Source organism: Coptis chinensis, chromosome 4, assembly GCF_015680905.1.
Source record: "Coptis chinensis isolate HL-2020 chromosome 4, ASM1568090v1, whole genome shotgun sequence".
Taxonomy (NCBI): Eukaryota; Viridiplantae; Streptophyta; class Magnoliopsida; order Ranunculales; family Ranunculaceae; genus Coptis; species Coptis chinensis.
The window spans coordinates 6,321,623-6,344,794 of NC_141459.1; the positions used below are offsets into that span (position 1 = coordinate 6,321,623).

Sequence of the window (23,172 nt, forward strand, 5' to 3'; positions counted from 1 at the left end):
TCTAGTGGCATTCGATCACGAATCCCTTTACAGCTGCATAAATGACTAGAATTTGTTTTTCAATTGGAAGTGGTGCATATTGTGGTTGTTTCAGTACTTTTGTAAGCCTTGCACCTCTATTGAGTAATGCCTGAGTCGCAGCATCAAGGTCTAACCCAAATTGAGCAAATGCGGCCACTTCGCGTCGTCATGCAAGAACTAGAAGAGGCTCCTCTAAGAGGTGGTCCTTCCTTTCTATTGATAGGTTGAGTCGACGGCCTAAGCCCTGAAAGATTATCTATTCCTAAAAGAGATGACAATGTGTAACATGCCGGGGGTATTACAAACTTATCACCTCTTGGGATTAGATGCAACTCTTTTCTTATACCCAATGCGGCCAAATCTAATCGAGCTTTTACTGAATCTTTTGTTTTGCTATCTAGGTCTAGCAATGTCCCCACAACATTGTCACAAATGTTCTTCTCAACATGCATAACATCAAGGTTGTGTCGCAGCTTAAGAGTGTCCCAATACGGTAACTCAAAAAATATGTTCTTCTTTGTCCAGTTCAACTCCATCTCAGTACACTTTCTTTTTTTTTAGGCTTTCCAAATTTCTGAAGGGGTTCTACATAGTTCACTTGTGATAACAATTCATCCCTAGACAACTCTTTAGGTGGCAACCTGCTCTCCCTATTTCCATCAAATAATTGTTTGCCACGAGTTCTCCAAGCATGCCTTAATGGTAGAAAACGACGATTTGCCATATAACACAACTTTCGTCCATTCTTCAAATACATGGAAACTGTATCCTTGTTACAATTAGGGCAAGCTAGTTTGCCCTTGGTACTCCAACCAGATAAATTACCGTATGCGGGAAAATCATTTATAGTCCATAACACTGCAGCATGCAACCGAAATGTTTTCTTTGCCACTGCATCATAAGTCTCTACCCCATCTTTCCATAACTCTTTAAGTTCATCAATCAAAGGTCGTAAATAAATATCGATATCATTCCCAGGTGATGAAGGTCCTGGAATAAGTAACGTCATGAAGGTGAACGGTTCTTTCATACACTTCCACGGTGGTAAATTATATGGTATCACCATTACAGGGCCACATCTTGTATTGGCTACTCATATTGCCAAATGGGTTAAATCCATCAGGTTGCAAGACCCAAGCGAACATTGCGAGGATCATTGGCAAACCACTCATGTTCCTTATCAAAATCGCCCCAAGCTTGAGAATCTGGGGGTGCCCGAGTATATTCTCCTCCCGATCATGTTTTTTTTTGTGCCATCTCATATCTGCAGCAGTAACCCTCGACATAAACAACCTCTTGAGCCTTGGTTTAAGTGGAAAGTAACGCAACACTTTTTGTGGTATTTTTTTAGTCTTGCCTTCACAAACTTTATACCTTGGCTCCCCACATTCGAGACAATTTTGAAGACTGTCATTTTCTTTCCAAAACAACATGCAATCATTCTTGCATGCATGTATTGAGATATAACCAAGTCCTAGATTACGCATTAATGTCTTCGCCTCGTAATGAGACTTTGGCAGTGTCTCACCTTCAGGCAATCCAATTTTAATCAACTAGAGAATCATAGTAAACAATTTGTTACTCCAGCGATTGATTACCTTTAAGTGAAGCAATTTCACAAGATAATCTAACTTAGAAATCTTACAACCTGGATACAAAGGTTGGCGTGCTTCCCTCAAAAGGTCATCATATGGATCTACATTTCCTCCATTGTTGTTAAAGCCACCTTCACCTTCATCTCCGGATTCCCCATGTTCCACGTGAGGCTCCAAATTATCAACATGTGTTGAAGCTTGTAAATCTTCAATCATGTCATCTAACCCATCAAAATTTGCCATTTGAACACCATTCCCATCATCATCGTCGTCATCATCATCATCACTTAATTCCTCATATTCTTCTCCATGAAACACCCACCGAGTGTACTTCTTGTCCATGCCTAACCTCTCTAGATCATCATTTACCTCATTAATGTGCTTGTAATTCCTATTTTTGCACTCTTTGCATGGACACCTAGTCCTGCCCGCATTGTCTACATAACCACGAGCAATATCAATAAAATTCTGAATTCCTTTTTTATACGCTAGCCAAAACCTATTTGGCAATTGTATCCAACTCTTATCCATTTTCGTGTTTCCTACTACAAGATAATAATTGTACAATCAGTTTTGACGTCACAAACAAAAACAGTACACATGCCACACCAACTTATCAGATTTGTTTCTGAGAACTTAAATTTTCACTTATATAACAACTAATAAACTTTCAAACCCTTAAACTTAAAGTGAAAGTCACTTAATGAAAGGTACTTTTGAGATTCACTTCAAGAAAAGACAAACTGCAATATAAGACATCTCACTTTTAACTTTTCAACTTTACCCCTAATCTTCTGCATAGTTTAGGTACTTTATCTCTGAGAAAGAGCATAGTTGTTACTTTTTTTTTTTTCAAATTAAATTAGTTACAAAAAGTTTACTTCGATTTATTCTTTTTATCACTATAATTGTCTAATGTAGTCATTGTATGTTAATAACTTAATATATTAATATTTTTCGATAAAATCGAATTATCTATGCTAATATTTTAAAGGATCTCATTGTTAAAATTTTGTTATTGGTATAATTAAGTATGATGTTGCATTACTAAATGAGATATTTTGTGGTTAAAAATAACAACACTTTTGTCAATGTTGTACAGGAGAAAGTGACGTCACAGAAAAACCTATAGACGCTGTTACCTTTAATTAGCTACCAACAACTAATAAACTTTCAAGGTTGTATTACATTGTCTTTACTAGTTGTACTCCACGTTCTACTAGACAAGTTACGACTTATGACCCTAAGATTTGGTACGTTAATTAGTAGGTTTATGCTTTTTGGTCTTATTGAATGTCTTTTATTTAGTAAATTTGGTTTATTGAACTGTTCAACTAATGCTCAATGGACAGAGATGCTTAGAATGACATTGACATTGAATACTTTTTACATAGTCCTGCTGTTTTACACCCTATAATCAGTGTGTGATCAGCTAGTGTGCATTTTTCGCAAAAGAAAAATAATAACAATGCAAAATCATGAGGAGCGAGTTTGTATGAATAAGCAAGACCTATATATTCTTGTGGTGAGACAAAAACTATACGGTCCAAGCACTAGTTCATTTTTTAACCGATACAATGAAACTGACCGATACAATGAAACTGAAACAACATACTAATCCAAGTATAAAACCATATCTAGGCAAGGTAAAACAAACTCCTCTAAACAAAAGAAACAAACATTCAATCCATTTACGTATATAATATCATAAAGGCTTGTATATAGTGCTCATTAAGCCTGCAAAACAAATAAAAAAAACCAAATTCTACCAATCCAAATAAGTCTCAAGAGACAAAACATCATGCAACTAATTATAAGTTTTCTCTTAAGTTTAGAAACTTAGTTTTGTAATATCGCTAAAGAAAGGCTACCACAAGCCTCCACCAGCCTCGAATGTTCAAAAAGCTTTAATGGCCATGAAAATTTTCATTGTTTGAACCTTGAGTAGAATTCTTCAATTTGGATTCGGTGGCTTTCCCTTGTAAAGACTAACAGTTTCACCTTGAATATTATACTTTTTGTGCTTCAAAATTTGCTAAAGTTTCAATGCATTTACAGTCCACTTTATGAAATTAAGTTCTTAGGATGTGATAGTTAATTTCTTAAATTTATTTATTAGGGGCAGATTTATCTAGAGTACCACTACTGCTATTTAAATTTTAAATTGAGAATAGCTCAAAAGTTACTGAATTTTATAACACTACATTACAAATAAAAGGGCTACACACATGGTCTATACTACAAATTGCACATGGTAAATTAGACCTACTAAGCACATGCACATTCTAACTTACAGATGGTTATTCTCTACCTTGCTACTCTTTTTTCTTTTTCTTTTTCTATTTTTTTTTTTCTATATACTAGATTTTTTCTTTGGCACAACATGTATGTTATGAACTTGGTTTCCTAGCTTAAGATGCTTTTGTGGGCAAGTGTTGACTTGGTTTTTCTTGTAATAGAATATAGAGAGGTGCAATGGGTTTGCTAGTTATAAGTCAAGGAACTTTTCTTTAGCTAATTTTTTTTTTGTTCTGTATTGCCTTTGTTAGTTACAATAGATGCTAAATGGAAACTTTAGAATGCTTTATTCAATGTTATATCTAAAGCACCTCTTCTTAGTTAAGCTTATTTGTGTGCTTTTATATTTAGTAGTTACTTTTTGTGTTGACTTCCACACTGCTTAGTTAGACTTGCTCATTTGAGTAAGTCTTGCTATAGTCAGACTTGCTAGAGTGAAATCAGGGAGGTAGTGAGCTTCTTTATTACACCAGTTTTTTATCGTTGTTTCACATAGCCAAAAGTGGCAATAATGGAAGCTTACAAGGATATCAAGTACTTACTCTTCTATTAACAGAGCTCAAATCAGGTGACATCTACCTAAGCATTAGTTAATAGCTATGAGTGTATGTTTGGATCACTAAATGTAAGAAGAAAAGTAATATTTGGATCACTAAATATGTTTTTTTTGGATCACTAAATGTAAGAAGAAAGGTAATATATATTTGGATCAATTTGTTTCTGTCTTTTATTTTTTTTTTAAGTTGGGAGAGTTAGAATAATTTCCAACTTCAACTTTCACCGTTTGATTGTAAACCATGTATAAAATATTACTTTTATACTTTGGTCATTTATGTTAAAGAAAATAGTTTAGTGGTAAAAAATAGCTAAGGAAACGAACTGTGTTGAGATTCCACTATGAGAATAAAGAAGAAAATAAATGTGGCGATAGAGTTAAAGCAGGGATGGATGAAATGACTCACCCCAAATCTCAAAGTTCTATTGTAGAGAGCGACGAGACCAGAAAAAAGCCTGATAACATAGTCTGTGGGGTTTTATGACTTGGGGTTTTGGTTCTAATTTGAAGCATTGTTTGTTTGTTAGATTATTCAATGGTGGGTGTTTATGAAAATGAGGAAAAGGGTTAAACTTGGTTAGAAAAGATTAATAATAATAATGAGGAGAGAAATAATGATACGGTGGCACGACAGCCACCATCGGTACAGATGCAGCAGATGAAGACGACACAATAACATTAGCAGCAAGAATTAGTGAGTCAATCAATCTCAATGCAATTTACAAGACTCGACAGTACTGAATTAGGAACAATCATTATTCCTAAGATACATTTCCGAATGCGTTGCAACAGTCTAAACTATGGCTAATTCGCAAATTATGTTTTATTTTTGAGAATGTGATTCAATGGTGTTATGTGATGTCTTTTTTGTTTAGGACTGTGATTGCTGCATCATGTGATTATTAAGCCTTTTTCCAATCATAGCTAACTTCCAATGAAGTTTATGTAACAACTCAACTGCTAGTGCTCTTAAGGGTTAATAGACTGTAAGAGATGGAATAGATATTGTCTTGAGAAAACTTTGTAAGCTTGCCAAATTCTACGTTCTTGTCTGTTCTGGACTTCTGCATTATCACTGAAGTACATGGAATACAGGTTGGACGAACTGATATAGTATGTATACATTTTCATAAGTTTAGATTGGCTCGTCTGATTCATTCCTTTTAATTTTTGTTGGGGTTGTCAGAGTTATATTCTTCATGACGTATGTTGATTATAAGTGGTTTGCTGACTATTTTCTAACAAGTATGTGCTACTGATTCCTTAGGATGTTGAGTTTCTTTACTGTTTCTGTTCTGCGGATGTTGTGGCAGGTATTTAGAATGATCATTTTTTTTTCCTGATTATTCAATTTGAGTTTATAAGACTTGATTCTAGTGATTAGTATAGACAGTGTTTTGTACTCCCCTAGAATTTGATTTGCGATTGACGAGTCTCTTTGGCCTTTCTGCTGTGCTAGGAAAGTCACTTCCTATCTAATTTCACCCTTTACACCAATAAAATATACCCAACCATGTTTCTTTATAGGTCTATGGTATTAGTTTGATTTAAATTGTTTTATTGTTAATTTGTAAGTGGCATGTAAATTCGATTACTGTATTGTAGACCAGTTAGAGATGAATTCCATTGCATTAGAAATTAGAAAGGAGCTAGACATGAAACCCTCTTAACTGTGTGAATAAATAGGAATATTGATTTTGATGATGGAACCCTCTAATATGTAACTGCTCACTTAATGAATGTTTGGGCTCAAGGGTAAACCTTTCATCAATATCAACATTTCATTTTGAAGATATAAGAGGTTTCTGGCGACTGCTTTAACTTGACTTATGGGATTCTGGAGTCTTCAGATGTGTAGATGAGTATCATATAAACCATTTTTTTAGAGAGACCAAAGATAAGCTTCCTTAAAAGGTCTATGAGATGTAATGTTTTCTTCTTCCGTTAATTTTAGAAGCTAAAGCGCTGGAATGTTTAAAGTAGATGGTGTATCTAACATAGCGGTAAAGAGAGTCCGCCCAATCTCATCTTACTTGGTTAAGAAAAAAGGAAAAGAACCATGAAGTTTCATAATACCGAACGAAGTGAGCTTCTACGCTTGCATTGCAATTCGTAGGCTCAACCCATCCATGACTGGTGCTAGTCATATAATATCACTACAACATCCAGAGTTTTTTATTTGCTGTGGTTTACATGTACTGTATAGGTGTAGTAGTCTGTTTCGTTGTGCTTTCATTTATATAGGTGTGCATTGAGTTGAACAATTCATATCAGAAATTACATTTATTTGGCTTGTACAAAGACACCTATCTTTGAAGACACATTTTTGGAATATAACTTGGGTTTTGTTTTCCTTAGGCTTGCTTTCAATATTTTGACCCCCCTTCAATTTTTATCAGCTTATATTATTGAAGCCTCACTTGTTTTATTGGCTTGTGAATTAGATGATGGGGCAAGTTAATCGAGAGAGGCTAGCAAAATACCTTGGCGAGCTACAGAGGAAAGAGGACACAAATGATAGATATGTAGCTGCTCTAAAAAGGGAAACACTGACTAGAAAGACTTATGATAGAATTCAACCAATCCTAAAGAGGATGTCAAAGAAAAACCAATTCCTAAAAAGGATGTCAAAGAAGCTAATTCCTAAAGAGGATGTCAAAGGAACAGAAAAACCAATTCTTTCTATGGGTGCAATATCCTCAACTTTTTAGGAACTTAGTACCATTTAATGACTAAATGTTTTTGTTGATTTTATAGCGTTTTATTCACAAATGCTATTGTACAAAGGATAGCATGTTGATTCATAGCGTTTGCATAAATGCTATCGAATTGATTTCTTAGTGTTTTTTAAGTGCTATCTATTGACTTTTTTCTAGTAGTGTACTAGAGAAATATATCAGACCTTGCCTTTAGTTAATCTACAACTACAAAAAAAAACTCGAGACCTTTCTTAAATATAGATATCAATTGTTCAAAAGTTCAATTCTAAAATATAGCTATCAATTGTTCAAAACTACTAAAATTGCATTACAGCAAACAAAAATTCAATTTTAATCTAAAAAATATACAAGCTAGAGAACATGAAAAGGCTACCTGAAATAAGTTTACAGCTTCAACCTATTTTCCTTGTTGCAAGTGTTTAAGTTGAGGACCTGAACCAAGTTTTCAAACACACTCTATTACATTACCATCACTCTATTACATTAAGTTGCAAAGATCGAGGAATCAACAAAATTAGCCAAAATAAAAAAAGACAAAAACTACCATGTTTTAGGAGTATAAACACTTGTATGTACACCTGCAAACTCATATATAATATTGTATAACAATAATAATAGAGAACTCCCTCAAACACATAAACCATTGTTGCATTCACTAAAGCAACAATAAAAACTACAATAATCTTGAAAACATTCAAAATCCTGGTTGACGTATCTACACTAAAACTGTCATAATTTTATTTGTATAACTCGGATTAATACAAGGTAAATTGGGTATGAAACTACACTAAATTGTCTACAACTAACTTTCAGGCCATGAAAGGAGATTCCCAACAGAAAATGCATAGAACGCCACCAAACACAGAACTTTGTCAGAAAAATCCAGACTGGCCATTATGTACTAAAACAGTTGTAGCTTACTGTGCAGATATCGAAACAAGATGAATCTAATTGTATTGGAAAGCAGACTCCCAGATCTAAAAATCTTATTCAAACCCCGAGACCAAATTCTCAAGCACGATTTTGCAAGATTCTTCTGAACCAACACCAGAAACTAAACCAAATATAGATCAATAAATGTGGTGGAACTTCCACTGATGGATGGTGAATCTTAGAGTTGGACCATGAAAGAACTTGACGAAGCTGGATAAAAATATGAAGGATCAGTTTGTGTGAAACAAGGCCGTGAAGTATCTACATACAGTACATGACTTGAGATGACTCTAGGACTCCATGATAAGGTCTGACAATGGTGATTGCTTACAAGGTCATACTTGACTTGAAGCAGGACTCAAGACCGATGTTCTTGACTTATTAAATTGGTCATCCAGAAATTCTAACTTGATATCAACGATGATCTGCAGTTCATGTATGCCATTTATCTAACATGAGATTATCCCACCAGACTAAACCGACTCTCAAAACTGAAAAAGTAGAAGGTTTTCCCAAAAGAGGTTATCCTAATAGAAATACGCAACAAGGGTAGAACTTGCAATCCAGAGATGTTTAAAATCATCCTATTTAGCATTAATTTGGGTTGTAACCAGTTACAAAAAGTTTCTCAACCCCAAAACAATATTATAGTAGCTATCAACCCAACACTTACATCCCAACAGAATATACAATAAATCCAATATGATCTAACTATACTAACACCCACAACACATTACACCTAGACGCAACATGCAAATCAAACTCAAGATGCTTGCCAAAAATCTGACTGAGAAACAACAAAACCAACGAAACTACCCTGGCAAAGATTAATACACGCCAAACTATTGGAATAGAATACACGCCAAAATTCCTTCAAATTGAAATATAAAGATTTGTTCTTTATATCACAAATCAAAAACAAAAACAAAATACCCAAAATCAAAAGCAAAGCAATATATCTTACCCACTGTAGAAAACCCCAATTCGAACAGTTTTACCTGGCTCCACAAATCACTGCAAAGACACCAAAAACCCCACTTTAAAGCTAAAACAATCAATCAAGACAAGAAAAAAAAATGATTTCAACTAGGGTAGGGAACAAAAAAAAACAAATCTTTTGATTTTGTTGTAGCTTCAATGACTTTTCAATTCTTCTCACCTCAGTAAAGTTAGAAACAGTGGAGGTTGAGGGTGGAGGAGAGATAAGCTTTGAAGATGTGGAGAGGATGAGGATGAGTTTTAGAGATGGAGGAAAGAAGTTTAGATTTAGTTGGAGAGAGATGGCAATCTAGGGTTTTAATATGTTTTTTTTTTAGTATTCCTAATTTTGTTATGACTTGCAGCGGGAACTCGAAAACTGGAGTGCGAAAAATATTTGCAGCCAAAAAGAATATATCCGCCCAAACCAAAACCCATTGGCAACACCGAAAACGTCACAACAAGGGAATACACATAGTCTATCCCAGAATTACCAGTGACGGCAAGGGGGTTGCAATAGATATTTAATCGATAGCAGCACCACACTCGTTGCCAATAATAAACATTTTCAATTTAATTATTTTTCTTATTTTTCGTAAATTTAAGCGAACACTTTTGCAACGCTCAAGGCGTCACTTTAGGTATTTCCCAAAATCAAAATTCTATTAAGACGGATGACCTTTAGCAACGCCACACGGTGTTGTAAAAGATGACTTGTTGCAACAAATTTTAGGCGTGGCGAAAGAGTGCGTTGCAACAGACCCCTTTTGTTGTAGTGTGTTTGTTGCTGCTGAAGGAATGTATACAGGACAATTTGTTTATTGTGGGAAGAAAGCTAATTTAATGGTGGGGAATGTTTTACCATTGAGAAGTATACATGAAGGAGCTGTTGTTTGTAATGTCGAACATCATGTTGGTGATCATGGTGTCCTTGCTAGAGGTTCCGGTGATTATGATATTGTTATTAGTCATAATCCTGACAATGGGACGAGAAGGATTAAACTACCTTCTGGTGCCAAGAAGATTGTTCCAAGCGGATGTCGTGCCATGATTGGTCAGGTCGCTGGTGAAGGTAGGACTGAGAAACCTATGCTGAAGGCAGGAAACGCTTATCACAAATACAGGGTGAAGAGGAACTGTTGGCCCAAGGTTCGTGGTGTTGCCATGAATCAAAGCCAAAACCAAAACCAAAATTAAGCTTTAAACTTTAATAAAGAAAGAGGCAGAGAGAGAGAGAGAGAGAGAGAGAGAGAGAGCTACCATAGCTTTGTGGCGGTGGAGGAAGGAGGAGAGAGGAATAAGATGGGGCGGCAGGAGAGAGAGTGTGAAGTGAGAGAGAGAGAGTAAAGTGTTTTTAGGGTTTTCTAATTTTCATTTTTTTTCAGTTGGAGTCGAGAATGAAAAAAGGCCCGCCACAAACTTTGGTTGCGAAATTGAATCTCGCGGCACATAAAAAAGCCATGTAAGCGACACCAACGTCGTCGCAACAAGGGTTTAACAAAAGCTTGTGCTATTGAATTAAAAAACTTATTGCTACGGACAACGCGTTGCTACTGATCACTTATATTGTAGCAACGACAACAGCGTTGCAAAAGGTTGATTTCCTTAAGAATAATATTTATTTGTCTTTAAAAAAAAAAAATTAGACCATTTGCTGCACTGTAATAGTAAATCTAAATAAGTCCCAGCCTAATAAAATGACAAATGTTTAGCTACATTAGAAGGCGTGGCAATTGATATCCTTTACCAACAATTTTTGGTCGTTGCAAAAAGGTGAGTTGCAATAGACCCCTTATGTTGTAGTGTATGTCATAGACGAGTTGAGCATACTTTGCCAAGTTTGCTCCTTTTAACATATTCTTTAGTGATCTGCTTGACGATTAGCTGGGAGTCGCTGTAAGCTTTAAGCTTTGAGACTTGTAGTTGCTGTGCCATGCGAAGGCCTGTGATCAATGCTTCCTATTTTGCTTCGTTGTTGGACGCTGCGAAATCGATTTTGATTGATTTATGTAGCTGGGCTCCCTCAGGTGAAGTTAATACAGTCCCCAGTCTACTACCACTATTATTGCATGCGCCATCTACGTGGAGGTGCCATGTGTCTGGGGTGGCTTGTTGATGGAGTGAAGTGATTGATTCAGGTTCCCAGTTGATGTTTTCGACGGGAAATCTGCTAAGAAATCAGCAACAACCTGGCCTTTGCGAGACGTTCTGGGAATGAACTCGATGTGATGTTCTCCGAGTTCTTCAGCCCATTTGGCCATGCGGGCTGTTTTGTTGTTAGAACTCAATATCTGTTTGATGGGTATATCAGTGATGACCTTGATGCTATGAGATTGGAAGTAAGGTCGGAACTTTCGAGCTGAGTAGAGTAAAGAAAGCATTGTTTTCTCCATCGGAGAGTAGTGTTTTTCTACATCTGTCAATGTCTTGCTGGTGAAGTAGACCGGCTTTTCGACTCCATCATGCTCGCGAAAGAGAACTGAGCTAATTGCGAAGTCGGTAGCTGCAAGGTACATCCCTAGTGTTTCTCCTTATTCTGGTTTGGACAGGACGGGTGGAGTTGATAAATAAGCTTTCAGGTCGGTGAAGGCTTTATGGCACTCGTCTGTCCAAGTGAATGCTGCTCCCTTTTTGAGTATTTGCAAGAATGGTCTGCATTTGTCAGATGCTCTTAAGATGAACCTGCTGAGGGCTGAAACCATGTCAGATAACTTGTGGATTTGTTGCTTTGTTGTTGGTTCTGACATTTCAAGGAGAGCTCGTATCTGTTCTGGGTTTGCTTCAATATGTCTTTGTGAAACGAGATAACCTAAGAATTTCCTTGAGGCTACTCCAAATACGCATTTGGCTGGGTTGAACTTCATCTTGTTTTGTCGAAGTCGTTCAAAGGCTTCTTGTAGGTGGGAGATGTGATCGCATGCCTTTTTGCTTTTGACCACCATGTCGTCTATGTAGACCTCCATGGTGTCTCCTAGCAAGTCTTTGAACATTTTGGTGACCAGTCTTTGGTAGGTCGCTCCTGCGTTTTTCAAGCCGAATGGTAGGACGTTGTAGCAGAATGTACCTTGCTCAATTATGAAAGACGTCTTTTCCTGATCTTCTTCTGCAAGTGGTATTTGGTTGTACCCACTGTATGCGTCCATGAATGACAAAATCTCATGGCCGCAAGTTTGGTCTACCAGTATGTCAATTCTTGGTAGGGGAAAGCTGTCTTTTGGACAGTGCTTGTTGACGTTGGTGAAGTCTATGCAGAGTCGTACCTGACCATTCTTCTTTGGAACGACTACTATGTTGGCAAGCCAGGTCGGGTACTCAACTTCTCTGATGAATCCAATATTTTTGAGCTTTTCTATCTCTTCATTGATGGCTTTTTGAAACTTGAGTGCTAGTTTCCTAGGTCGTTGTTTGATAAGCTTGACGGTTGGATCTACATTTAACTTGTGGCAAGCAACCTGAGGGTCGATTCCTGGCATATCGATATACGACTAAGCAAAAACATCTTTATTGAGAGATAGAAATTTGACAAGCTGCTCCTTGAGCTTGGGGTCTAAGTCAGCCCCTACATAAACAAATTTTGGGTCATCAGTTGTGCCCAAATTGACTTTTTCTCCTAGTTCTATTTGAGCTTGTTTTCTTTTGAGCTTTTTTGATACCGTTGCTGGAGGGCTGGATGTTTGAGGATCCTGCCTTTTTGGGACGTCCTTGGCTTCGATGACCTGAGGCTTGGGTGAGGTCGTAGTGCTGACCTGATTGCATTGGTGAGCTTATAGTTGGTTGCTTCTGAGCTCCATGATGCCTCTAGGACCTGGAAATCGTAGGACCTAGTGTAGGGTTGATGGAATTGCTTGGATTTTGTGAATCCAACGATGTCCTAGAATGATAGTGTAGGACAACCTGACATCGATCACACTGAAGCGTGTTGAAGTTTTGACCATGTCCTCTTTTTTGCCAATGGAGACTGGTAGGATTACGTCTCTAATAGCATCTGTACGATCTTCGTTGAATCCATAGAGCGGTGCATTGGATTCTATCATCACCGAGTCCGGCAGGTGCATGTCCTTGTATGTTTCATGAGCTCCCTGGATCGATGAGGACTCTTTTGACTGTCCAACCATTGATTTCGACATGCACTACCAGGGCATCACTTTGATCAATCTCCTGGAACATGGCCACCCATTCATTATAATAGGAAGGAATATGTCTCCCATTTTGCTTCGCTTCAAAGCACTTCGTATTCAATTCAAAAATTCGAGTTTCATCAAAATCATCATAGAAGGTCTTTTCCACAGCCTCCCAAATGTCTTTTGTAGTAAGAAGACGAATATATCGATTCATAAGGGAAATCTCCATAGAATCAATAAGCCAACTTTTCACCTTTTCATTATCTGTTGCCCAAACTTCATATTCGGTCGAATTCATATCCGATTCAACCTTTGTGCCAGTCAAAAAACCAATCTTTCCCCTTGCTCCAATACACATCCGCATGAGAGGAGCCCATATGGTATAGTTGGACTTATCTAATGAAATAGATTTTGGGAATGCTGAGTTGTCTTGTGGGGTGTAGTGGTGATGAATGACGTTTGAAGAATTGTTGTCAGATCCAGCCATTTGGGTTTGAGATTCAAGGATTCAAGGATGGTTTGATTAATGGTTGTAATACGCAACGGATTTCAATGGTTTGGCTCCGATACCATGTAGATCCAGAGGATTCAATTCAATTCAGTTGTTTATTTACTTGATTGAATTCTAAGAGATTACTATTGTTTATATAGACATAGATGGCTTCCTCTATGTTCTTCCTATTCATTAAATTCATCTTTTAATTGGTTAGTTTAAATTAGTTTATTGCATTGTTAGTTTAATTAATAATTAGTTTTAGTTTAAATAAATCACAACACTACTCTCATTGTTCTCACCGTGATTTCTAGTGGAATTCTAAGTTCTTAACGATTAAGAGTAGAACGAATCCTGACTCTATATATTGCATAATGAATTGAGAGTATGAATAATATTGATAAGGAAATTGATCATTAGTTGTTTGTGTTCTTCTATAGATAATTAAGGATCAATTTTTACGTTTATCATGTACTGTGGTTTGGTCTTTAAGCTTGCGCAGAAATCAGATTGTTTGTGGGTTAAATGGACATGGCAGCAACATATAAAACACAAACACTTTTTGACTATGAAGGTGCCAAGGGATTGCTCATGGGTGTGGAGAGATATTTTGAAACATCGAGAAGTCTCATGGAAGTTTGTCAAGCATTGTATAGCAATGGCACTAGTTTTTGACATGATCCATGCATGGTGTTCTGGGCCTTTAATCTTAAACAACCAAGCCAGAATACTACTAGGGCATGTTGTCCCAGAGGATGCAAAGGTTTCCGCAGTAATAAGTGATGGAAGATGGTCAAGGTGTATCACTGATATATAGGAGTGTGAGGTTAAGGACTGGATTATGGGAACGGAAATAAATTGTTATATCACTGATGATCAGGTTATATGGACACCAAGCAGTACAGGAGCCTTTTCAACTTCTTCAACATACTCTATCCTAAAGAATGTGAGAAGTAAAATTAAATGGTTTAAGATTATATGGGGAAAATTCTCAGTACCTAAACACTCTTTCACCACTTAGCAATTGTTCTCGGGAGCCCTCCCAACACAGAATCGGTTGATGGCAAAGAAGGTGATAGTACAATCAAAATGTTGTTTGTGTGGTTGCCATGAAGAAAGTTCTACTCATCTTTTCTTTGATTGTTCTTACTCAAAACTGGTTTGGCAAGCTTTCAAGAGAGCTATAGGATTACTAGAAATGGTGAGAGCATCCCATAATGAGTGGTACTATTTGATGCGAATCTGTATACCAAATACAATAGTAACTGAAGTGATAAGAGCCTTCATATGTGCAGTAGTCCAAGCCATTTGGAATTAGCGAAGTTGGAGACTGAAGAAAACAAGATTTAGGCCAGCAGATGTAGTGAGTAAGAAGGTTCTAAATAGCATGAAAGTTTACTTGGGGATAACTCTGGATTCGGTGAAAGAGGATGAGGTAACAAAACTGCTGCTAGCTAAACTGGGAATAGGGGTTACATTTAATAATATAGAGGAGAAATGGATTAAATGGAGCAAACCAGAAGTCGGAATAGCAGTTCTGAACTTAGATGAGTCGGTACAAAGTGGAAAGGCCAGTTATGGTGGAGCGATAAGGGATTGTAATGGGAATGCAATACTGGCATTTAATGGAAGCTCTACTAGATTGTCAGTCTTGTACCAGGAGTTACTTGGGGTGCAAAAAGGACTAGAAGGCGTGGCAGATATGAACATAAGAAGAATTCAAGTACAATCAGATTCGTTGTAGGGGATCCATATTTTGAACAAGAAGGAAAAGGCACGATGCCACTGCAGGAATCTAGTTGCACATATTCAAGCTGAGATTTTGAAGTTTGATTTAGTAACATTTAAGCATGTACTTAGGGAGGGAAATCAAGTAGCAGATTATCTATCCAAACTAAGTAGGCAAGATTGTAATGTAACTTTGTACTTTATTCCACCGTTGGATAAAAAACTTCATGAATTGATCATGGCGGATAAAGAAAGAAAGATGTATCTGAGAATTTCATAAATAAAAGGTTGGGGAGTCCTGAACCCCTAGTTATTTAAAAAAAAAACTTGTTGCATTATTCAACAAATGGGTTTTCAAATTCAAGATGTTTCGGTACAACTTCAACTATTGTAGTCTCATCTTCTTTAAAAGAACTCGTCTTTGAACTGTCTTCAGGAGGTGAATGTTCTTGTCTATTAATATACACTTCAAAATGTTTCTTCTCAACAAAGTTTTGATTTTCAACAAGGCAATTATGGACATCTTCTTTAGCTTCAACAGTGACTATAACTATATCTTTGGTGGGTGGAGGATTTGAGTTGATGGTTTGAGGCTTTGGGTTAGAAATTTTGGGTGGAGGTGTAGGTAATATAGGTGTAGATATTAGTGATGGTGTAGGTAATATGAGAGTTGATATTAGTTGTGGTATGTGTAATATTTATGGGTGTTGATATTGGTGTTGGTATTGGTTGCAATGTAGGTAGTAGTGGTGGAGGGATTTGGGGAAGCGGCGGGGGAGGCTTAGATATACTAGAATTTTCAGCTTTAAGAAGAAAAACACATTAACATACTTTACATGCAATGCCAACAGTAAATAAAACAAAAAATAAGCCAAAAGGCCCAATTTCCAATTTTAATCATAGTCTAGGACAACTAGGTTTTGAAACCATTGATAAGGACATTTTTTGGCTTATAACTACTAGAAAAATCAGATTTCACGTTTTAATTATTAATAATGACAGATTTGACTTTTTATTTTTTTTTTTACTCTTTCCAATTTTACCCTTCTATGTTTGGTATGCACTGACGTTTGTGCATACTTCATATACCAAAAAGTGGTATGCACTGACACTTGTGCATACAATTTTTTTTGTGATGTTTGGAATACATTGACGTTTGTGCATACCTCGCATACCAAAAGGTAGTATGCATTGATACGTGTGCATACCATTTTCTTTGTGATGTTTGATATGCACTGACGTTTGTGCATACCTCGCTACCAACAGGTAGTATGCACTGACACTTGTACATACCATTTTCTTTGTGATGCTTGGTATGCACTGACGTCTGTGCATACTTAAGGTGACATACTAAGGTGGTATGCACCGACACCTGTGCATACCAGGGCACTATTCTCTTTTTCAACAAAAGTCAACTATTGTCCTTGAGAGTGTTTTTGAAATGTGGGTGGGTTTTTTAGTTTATTATTTCGGAATTTTGTCCTTTTTAGTTTTGTCCCCAATAAAATTATATCAATTATTGTTCATGTTAGTCCATGCACGATATGCGTCTCCACAAAAAGTTCATAAACAATAATTGTTTTGGATTTATCTATATTTCTATGTTTTGAAAAATATTCTTCAACTAAGTGGATCCAATAATCAATATGATACTGACCTTCTAAGTTTGGAAGCTTGAATTTTGGATGCAATGCCAACAGTAAATAAAACAAGAAATAAGCCAAAAGGCCCAATTTCCAATTTTAATCATAGTCTAGGACAACTGGGTTTTGAAACCATTGATAAGGACATTTTTTGGCTTATAACTACTAGAAAAATCAGATTTCACGTTTTAATTATTAATAAGGACATATTTGACTTTTTATTTATTTTTTATTTTTTACTCTTTCCAATTTTACCCTTCTATGTTTGGTATGCACTGATGTTTGTGCATACTTCACATACCAAAAAGTGGTATGCACTGACACTTGTGCATACAATTTTCTTTGTGATGTTTGGAATACATTGATGTTTGTGCATACCTCGCATACCAAAATGTAGTATGCACTGATACGTGTGCATACCATTTTCTTTGTGATGTTTGATATGCACTGACGTTTGTGCATACCTCGCTACCAACAGGTAGTATGCACTGACACTTGTGCATACCATTTTCTTTGTGATGCTTGGTATGCACTGACGTCTGTGCATACTTAAGGTGACATACTAAGGTGGTATGCACCGACACCTGTGCATACCAAGGCACTATTCTCTTTTTCGGACAAAAGTCAACTATTGTCTTTGAGAGTGTTTTTGAAATGTGGGTGGGTTTTTTAGTTTATTATTTCGAATTTTGTCTTTTTTAGTTTTGTCCCCAATAAAATTATATCAATTATTGTTCATGTTAGTCCATGCACGATATGCGTCTCCAACAAAAAGTTCATAAACAATAATTGTTTTGGATTTATCTATATATCTATGTTTTGAAAAATATTCTTCAACTAAGTGGATCCAATAATCAATATGATACTGACCTTCTAAGTTTGGAAGCTTGAATTTTGGATGGAGTTGAAAACCATTGTATTGATCTTCCTTAAATTTTGCATGACCACGAACAAGATCTTTATGTAGACGGGGTTGTGTGACAAGAGCAATAAAAATATTGAACTCACGCTTAGTGTACCACAAATCAGGGTGTGATAAGTAATGGTTAGATTAAGGTTGTGGAGGGGTAGAAGAACTCATCTTTATTTGTTTATCTTGCCAAACTCGAAATCAGTCCAAATCTGATACGTTCGACGAAAACTGATGTATCTTTTGACTCCAATGTTGAAATGTCAATGACACACACACACACATAGAACTAGACATTTAGATCTTCCTAATGGTATATAGCATGACGTCTAACTCCAAGTATTGCGATCTGTAGAATTTTTGAAAGATGACATTTTTTGTGGTGGTAGGTGGTGGACGAAATCTTTTTGTGAGTTGAAGGTGAAAGTGGGCGGAAGCAATTTAATGATGAAAAAAATTGATGGTGATGAGGTGGGGGAAAAAATATGGTGTTGATGGATCACTTTCTAGGTAGAAATCTAAAAAGTGTGGCTCCGATACCAATTAATGTAGAACAAAGTATTGATTTGGAAGAATGAAATTAGGAAATCTCTATCAGTACAGAAGTGAAGAAGAAAGATAAAAGATTTAGATGAACAAAAATAATAAATAAGAAGAAGTTAAAAATTTAAAGTAGAAAGATAGATAATAACAAAGATAACTTAATTGAGAGATTCTTGAATAATAATCAAATCATAATATAATCATAATGGGTTGGTTCACAAAATCTATCTAACAAAACAGAACGGTGTGGGGGCTTTTTGGGCCCCATCCAACGGTTCAAAATCTTTTTCAGCAAATTATGACATGGCGAATCCAAGTGATTTAGGAGTTTGTGCAATTTTGTAAACCAAATCAATATCCATGGGATCTATTCAAAAATCACTCAAAAGTCAACAGTTACGACTGGACTTATAAACATTGGGCTAGCCTAAAAACTGTTGGGCCTCCAAATTTGACATGGTAGTGCATATAGGGCTGGCCCAATTGATATTATTGGGGTTATGGATAATGAGCAATTGGGCTGGCCTTGGTTGGGTTTTCTAGCGCTAAAGGCGCGACGAGTTGTTTAGTGTCCGGCACGGGCAAATCCTAGTACTAGATAAGACATATTTATAGATATAGTTTCTTGGGCTCTAAGCAATACAAAATAGAAACTAATACTAATTCTAATTTGACACAAATTAAGAAAATAACTTAACTACTACTAATAATATTCTAGAATCATCTAGAACATAGGTATTCTGTCCTACGTCACTATCTCCTCCGAATGACCAAGTCATATATAAAAAGAGATCAGATTAAGAAACGATGCTTTGTTGGCTGTGTAGAGTCATTGAAAATTTAGGTACACTAGGCGAAGTCTAGCTACCGGAAAGTTCATTGGCAACAGGCCGGAACAAAATGATGCATCATAGTAATCACACCACTAACTCTAGCTGAGAAGCATTTTTTGTGCTACTCTTTTTGGTTTTTTAGCAGAGCATTGATTTCCTTTTCTAACGTTGAAAACGAGTTGTATCAATACTTTTGGTCATACGTAAGTATGTACAATACCTCTGTTGTTCTTGCGTGAGCTACTAATTTGGCTAAGCTGTAACAGTCACAACTCGCAAGTATGTATGTGGGGATCCCATGTATATATGTATGTATAAACATCTTTCCATTTTCCAATTCCATCACAAAAACTAACTTTTGTTTTCTGCCCGTTATCTGAACTCCACATATACGAACTCTAAAAATACTCCACCATGAAAAACAATGAAATAGAAGGTGATTTTTGGTGGAGATGTTCTCCCCACAATATAGATCATTCTTAGAAAAATTCAGCAAATTTGAAGATATCTGGACGTATCAAAATTTGCTTACAATGTTATAACATTATCCAACGGTCCAATTTTTTCAAAATTCAAAACAACTTTTAACAAGGTTAAATATTTTTGTTTGAGCTAATTTTTTGTAGGGAGATTTTCCATTATGAGAAGACCAACTTCACCAAAAATCAGCCCTCAATTCATCTTATAAATCCACTTTTAATGGTGGAGTTTATTTGGAGTTCATATAAGGTGGAGTTCATATAACGGGCTCGCATTTGTTTTTGTGTGAAGATTAATAGATGGAACAACTTGATCTATTATTAGGGGAACAAATGTACAATAATGAAAGGACTTAGTGACCAAGTGGTATATTCTATTTAGTTAAATTCATCCTTAGTATAGGTTTGCTTGGAGACGTGGGGCGATTAGAACTTGAAGAGGGGTTGCTTTGCGATTTGTTAGTCCTGAACTCTCAGTCATGTCTACAGATGCATCCATTGGGGATTTAATATCAAAGCTTTGTAGAAATCGCGCTAATGTCAAGTGCACCACTTGAAGCCCAAATGAGATTCCTGGGCACATTCGTCTACCGGATCCAAAAGGAATGAGCTCAAAATGCTGACCCCTAACATCCAGATTCGCATGGGTGGAGAGAAACCTCTCTGGATGGAACTCACAAGGGTTGGACCATATTCGTGGATCTCGTTGAATCTTCCAAAGATTTGTTAGTAAACGCGTGCCAACAGGGACATGGTAACCAGCCACTGTGCAATCCTCCATGGCCACATGTAGTCCAGACATTGGAGCTGCTGGGTAGAGACGCAATGTTTCCTTGACAATTGCTTGGAGGTATACTAGTTTCTCTATATCTGCTTCATGGACATGTCTTTCTTTGCCAATGTGGGTGTCAATTTCATCTTGGGCCTTTTTCAAAGTTTGTCGATTGTTCAGTAGTAAAGAAAGCGCCCATGTGAGAGTGACCATTGTGGTATCCGTCCCGCCCAAGATCATATTCTGCAAAAAGCCGACAACTTGATTTGAGCAAACATAAGAATGGTAAGAACGTTATAACGACTTTTACTTATTGGTGTGTGAAATTAGTTATGTTAACAAAGTTTTCAGCTATTACAACACGTGCCTAAAGCACGCCAAACCAAAGCAATATAGATATACAATTTTGTTTGGCTCCGGAAGGAGTTAACTTTCTAAGTTAAAGTGATATGAATTTTCGTGCCTAAATTTCTTTCTCAGCTAAATAATTTAATTTTACTGTAACGAAGAAAAATAGTCTAATGTCATCGTGAAGTGGAATATTCCACTTGGCACATGTATGTAATAGAGATAGGGTTAACGAGTATTACTCTCCTACTAGATGAGCCAATTAGAATTTCCCATTAAATGAGAAATTAGAGTCTTCTCCTTCCAAAATACACACAAAAAAAAAAACCAAGAGAAATCTTAATTGGCTTATCTAGAGGGTAATACTAGTTAACCAATAGAGATAAACATCAAGCTACATGTCATTATTTTAGTTGGGCAGAGCCAGGGGAGAACTCCGAAAGGGGCCGATAGGACCATGACCCCCTTAGATTTTGACATCCCATCCCCCTACGCCACTAAAATTTAACCGGTGGCTACGCCACTATTTCAACTTAAAAATGGCCATGACCATTAATTGTTGAAGAACAATTGGTTACACAAATCAGAAGTTTTTTTTGGTTATATTATAAATTTAGAATTCTAATGTAAGAAATTGATGCCACAACAGAGCTTCCTAATAAACATATATAGCAATTTTTTCGCTAAAATATATCATTACTTTTGCAACCCATATGCTGACTAATGTAGCGAGTCATTGTTAACTTAATTATTTGGAATTAAAATTTGGAATTAATCAGTACTATTTTCCAGTAGGTGTTTGCAATCAAACAATCTAATGTACCAACGATATTTATTCTGTTTAAATTTTGGTCAGGAGACTTACCAAGCACATGGCCTTGTTCACGATGTCAACTTCATAATCTAAGAGCATTTTGTCTTGAAGGATGGACAACATTTCATCCATGAAGTCTTGCTCCGACTTCATCTCGCCGTCCTTTTTGTTTTGTTTATGTTCCTCCAACCATCTCCCCAGTATACTGTCCAGCTCCTTTGCAGTTGCCCTCATGGCTTTCTCATGGCCTTGCAAATCTAACCATCCAAGACATGGAAGTGCGTCAGACACAACAAACAATCCTACCAAGTGGAAGAAATCTTTAATACCCTTCTTAATCCGACTACCATCGTCATCATCTAAATTAACACTAGGAAGGAAAAATCGCTTTCCGACCACCATTCTAACAACTATATTTAGTGTCAGGTCACCAAACCATTGTTTCATCTCCAAAGGAACAAATCCATCGGCATAATTAAGATTTTCCTGCCACAGTTGGTGCAATTCTTTTATAGACGTGTTCACCTCGGAGATCCGAACATGTTCTAGAGACTGAAGCCGCTGGATTGAGAGAAGTTTAAGCATAGCTATTTTACGGGTTTCACGCCAATAAGACCCGTAAGGACCAAAACCGAATAAGGCATAGTTATAGCCCATTATCTTTACTGCAACAGAACTCGGACGGTTGGCAAAGATTTTGTCATTGGTAGTGAAACATTCCTTGGCAACCTCCCAACTACTCACCACCAATGCTTTGTGTACACCAAGGCGGATAGTGAACGCTGGCCCATATTTGTCAGCCAACGCGCCCAGTACTATATGGGGGATTCGGGGTTCGAATAACATAGGCAAGTGACCTATGAAAGGCCATGCACCAACTGGTTCAGGTGCTTCTGTTTTCTTTGCTTTCAGTTTTCTCTTCCATGGTATGCTATAGAGGAGTACGAATATGGCAAATACAGTACCCAAGATAATTGCAAGATACTTTTGAATTGAATCCATAGTCTTTTACTGTTTGTGTGTTATTAGTTATTAGTCTTATTACACAACGCCATTCCAGGCCAGTATATAAAGAGTTGAAGTGAGACCGTGATAGTTTTGATCATCTGTCTAGAATTCAAGTTTCCTTGAAATTTTGTGGCTGGCATTTTTTACCCAGTCATTCTATTCCTCGATATTAATTGTAGTATTCAAGTAACATCATAGTTCGTGATTCCTAAAGAAACTTTGGAATTCCATCCGGAATTTCGGTTTTTCAAAAAAAACGGAATTCCAAATAGAGTTGAAATATCTGAAATTCCAAATTATCCGAAATTCAAATGTAATAGAGGTCGAAATTTAATAAATTTCGATTTTGGATTTATCGGAATTCCAAAATTCCAAACTA

The 23,172-nt window shown here is 36.6% G+C and overlaps 3 protein-coding genes and 1 pseudogene across 3 annotated transcripts; 1 reads left to right on the forward strand and 3 right to left on the reverse strand.

Annotated features, from left to right (window-relative positions):
• Positions 1–547: 547 nt before the first annotated feature.
• Positions 548–2,147, reverse strand: LOC147501491 (uncharacterized). Its single transcript, XM_086604319.1, has 3 exons — positions 1,620–2,147; positions 1,379–1,574; positions 548–1,011 (listed from the first exon to the last, which is right to left on the reverse strand). Exons 1-3 carry the CDS (start codon positions 2,145–2,147, stop codon positions 548–550), a joined length of 1,188 nt encoding a protein of 395 aa, XP_086460445.1.
• Positions 2,148–9,899: 7,752 nt separating this feature from the next.
• LOC147501492 (large ribosomal subunit protein uL2 pseudogene) lies at positions 9,900–10,298 on the forward strand (annotated as a pseudogene).
• Positions 10,299–13,169: 2,871 nt separating this feature from the next.
• On the reverse strand, positions 13,170–13,709 carry LOC147501493 (uncharacterized). Its single transcript, XM_086604320.1, has one exon. It carries the CDS (start codon positions 13,707–13,709, stop codon positions 13,170–13,172), a length of 540 nt encoding a protein of 179 aa, XP_086460446.1.
• A 6,441-nt stretch (positions 13,710–20,150) lies between these two features.
• On the reverse strand, positions 20,151–22,913 carry LOC147501494 (strychnine-10-hydroxylase-like). Its single transcript, XM_086606562.1, has 2 exons — positions 21,837–22,913; positions 20,151–20,866 (listed from the first exon to the last, which is right to left on the reverse strand). The coding sequence occupies exons 1-2, from the start codon at positions 22,785–22,787 to the stop codon at positions 20,246–20,248; spliced, it is 1,572 nt and encodes a 523-aa protein (XP_086462688.1). The 5' UTR covers positions 22,788–22,913; the 3' UTR covers positions 20,151–20,245.
• Positions 22,914–23,172: the final 259 nt, after the last annotated feature.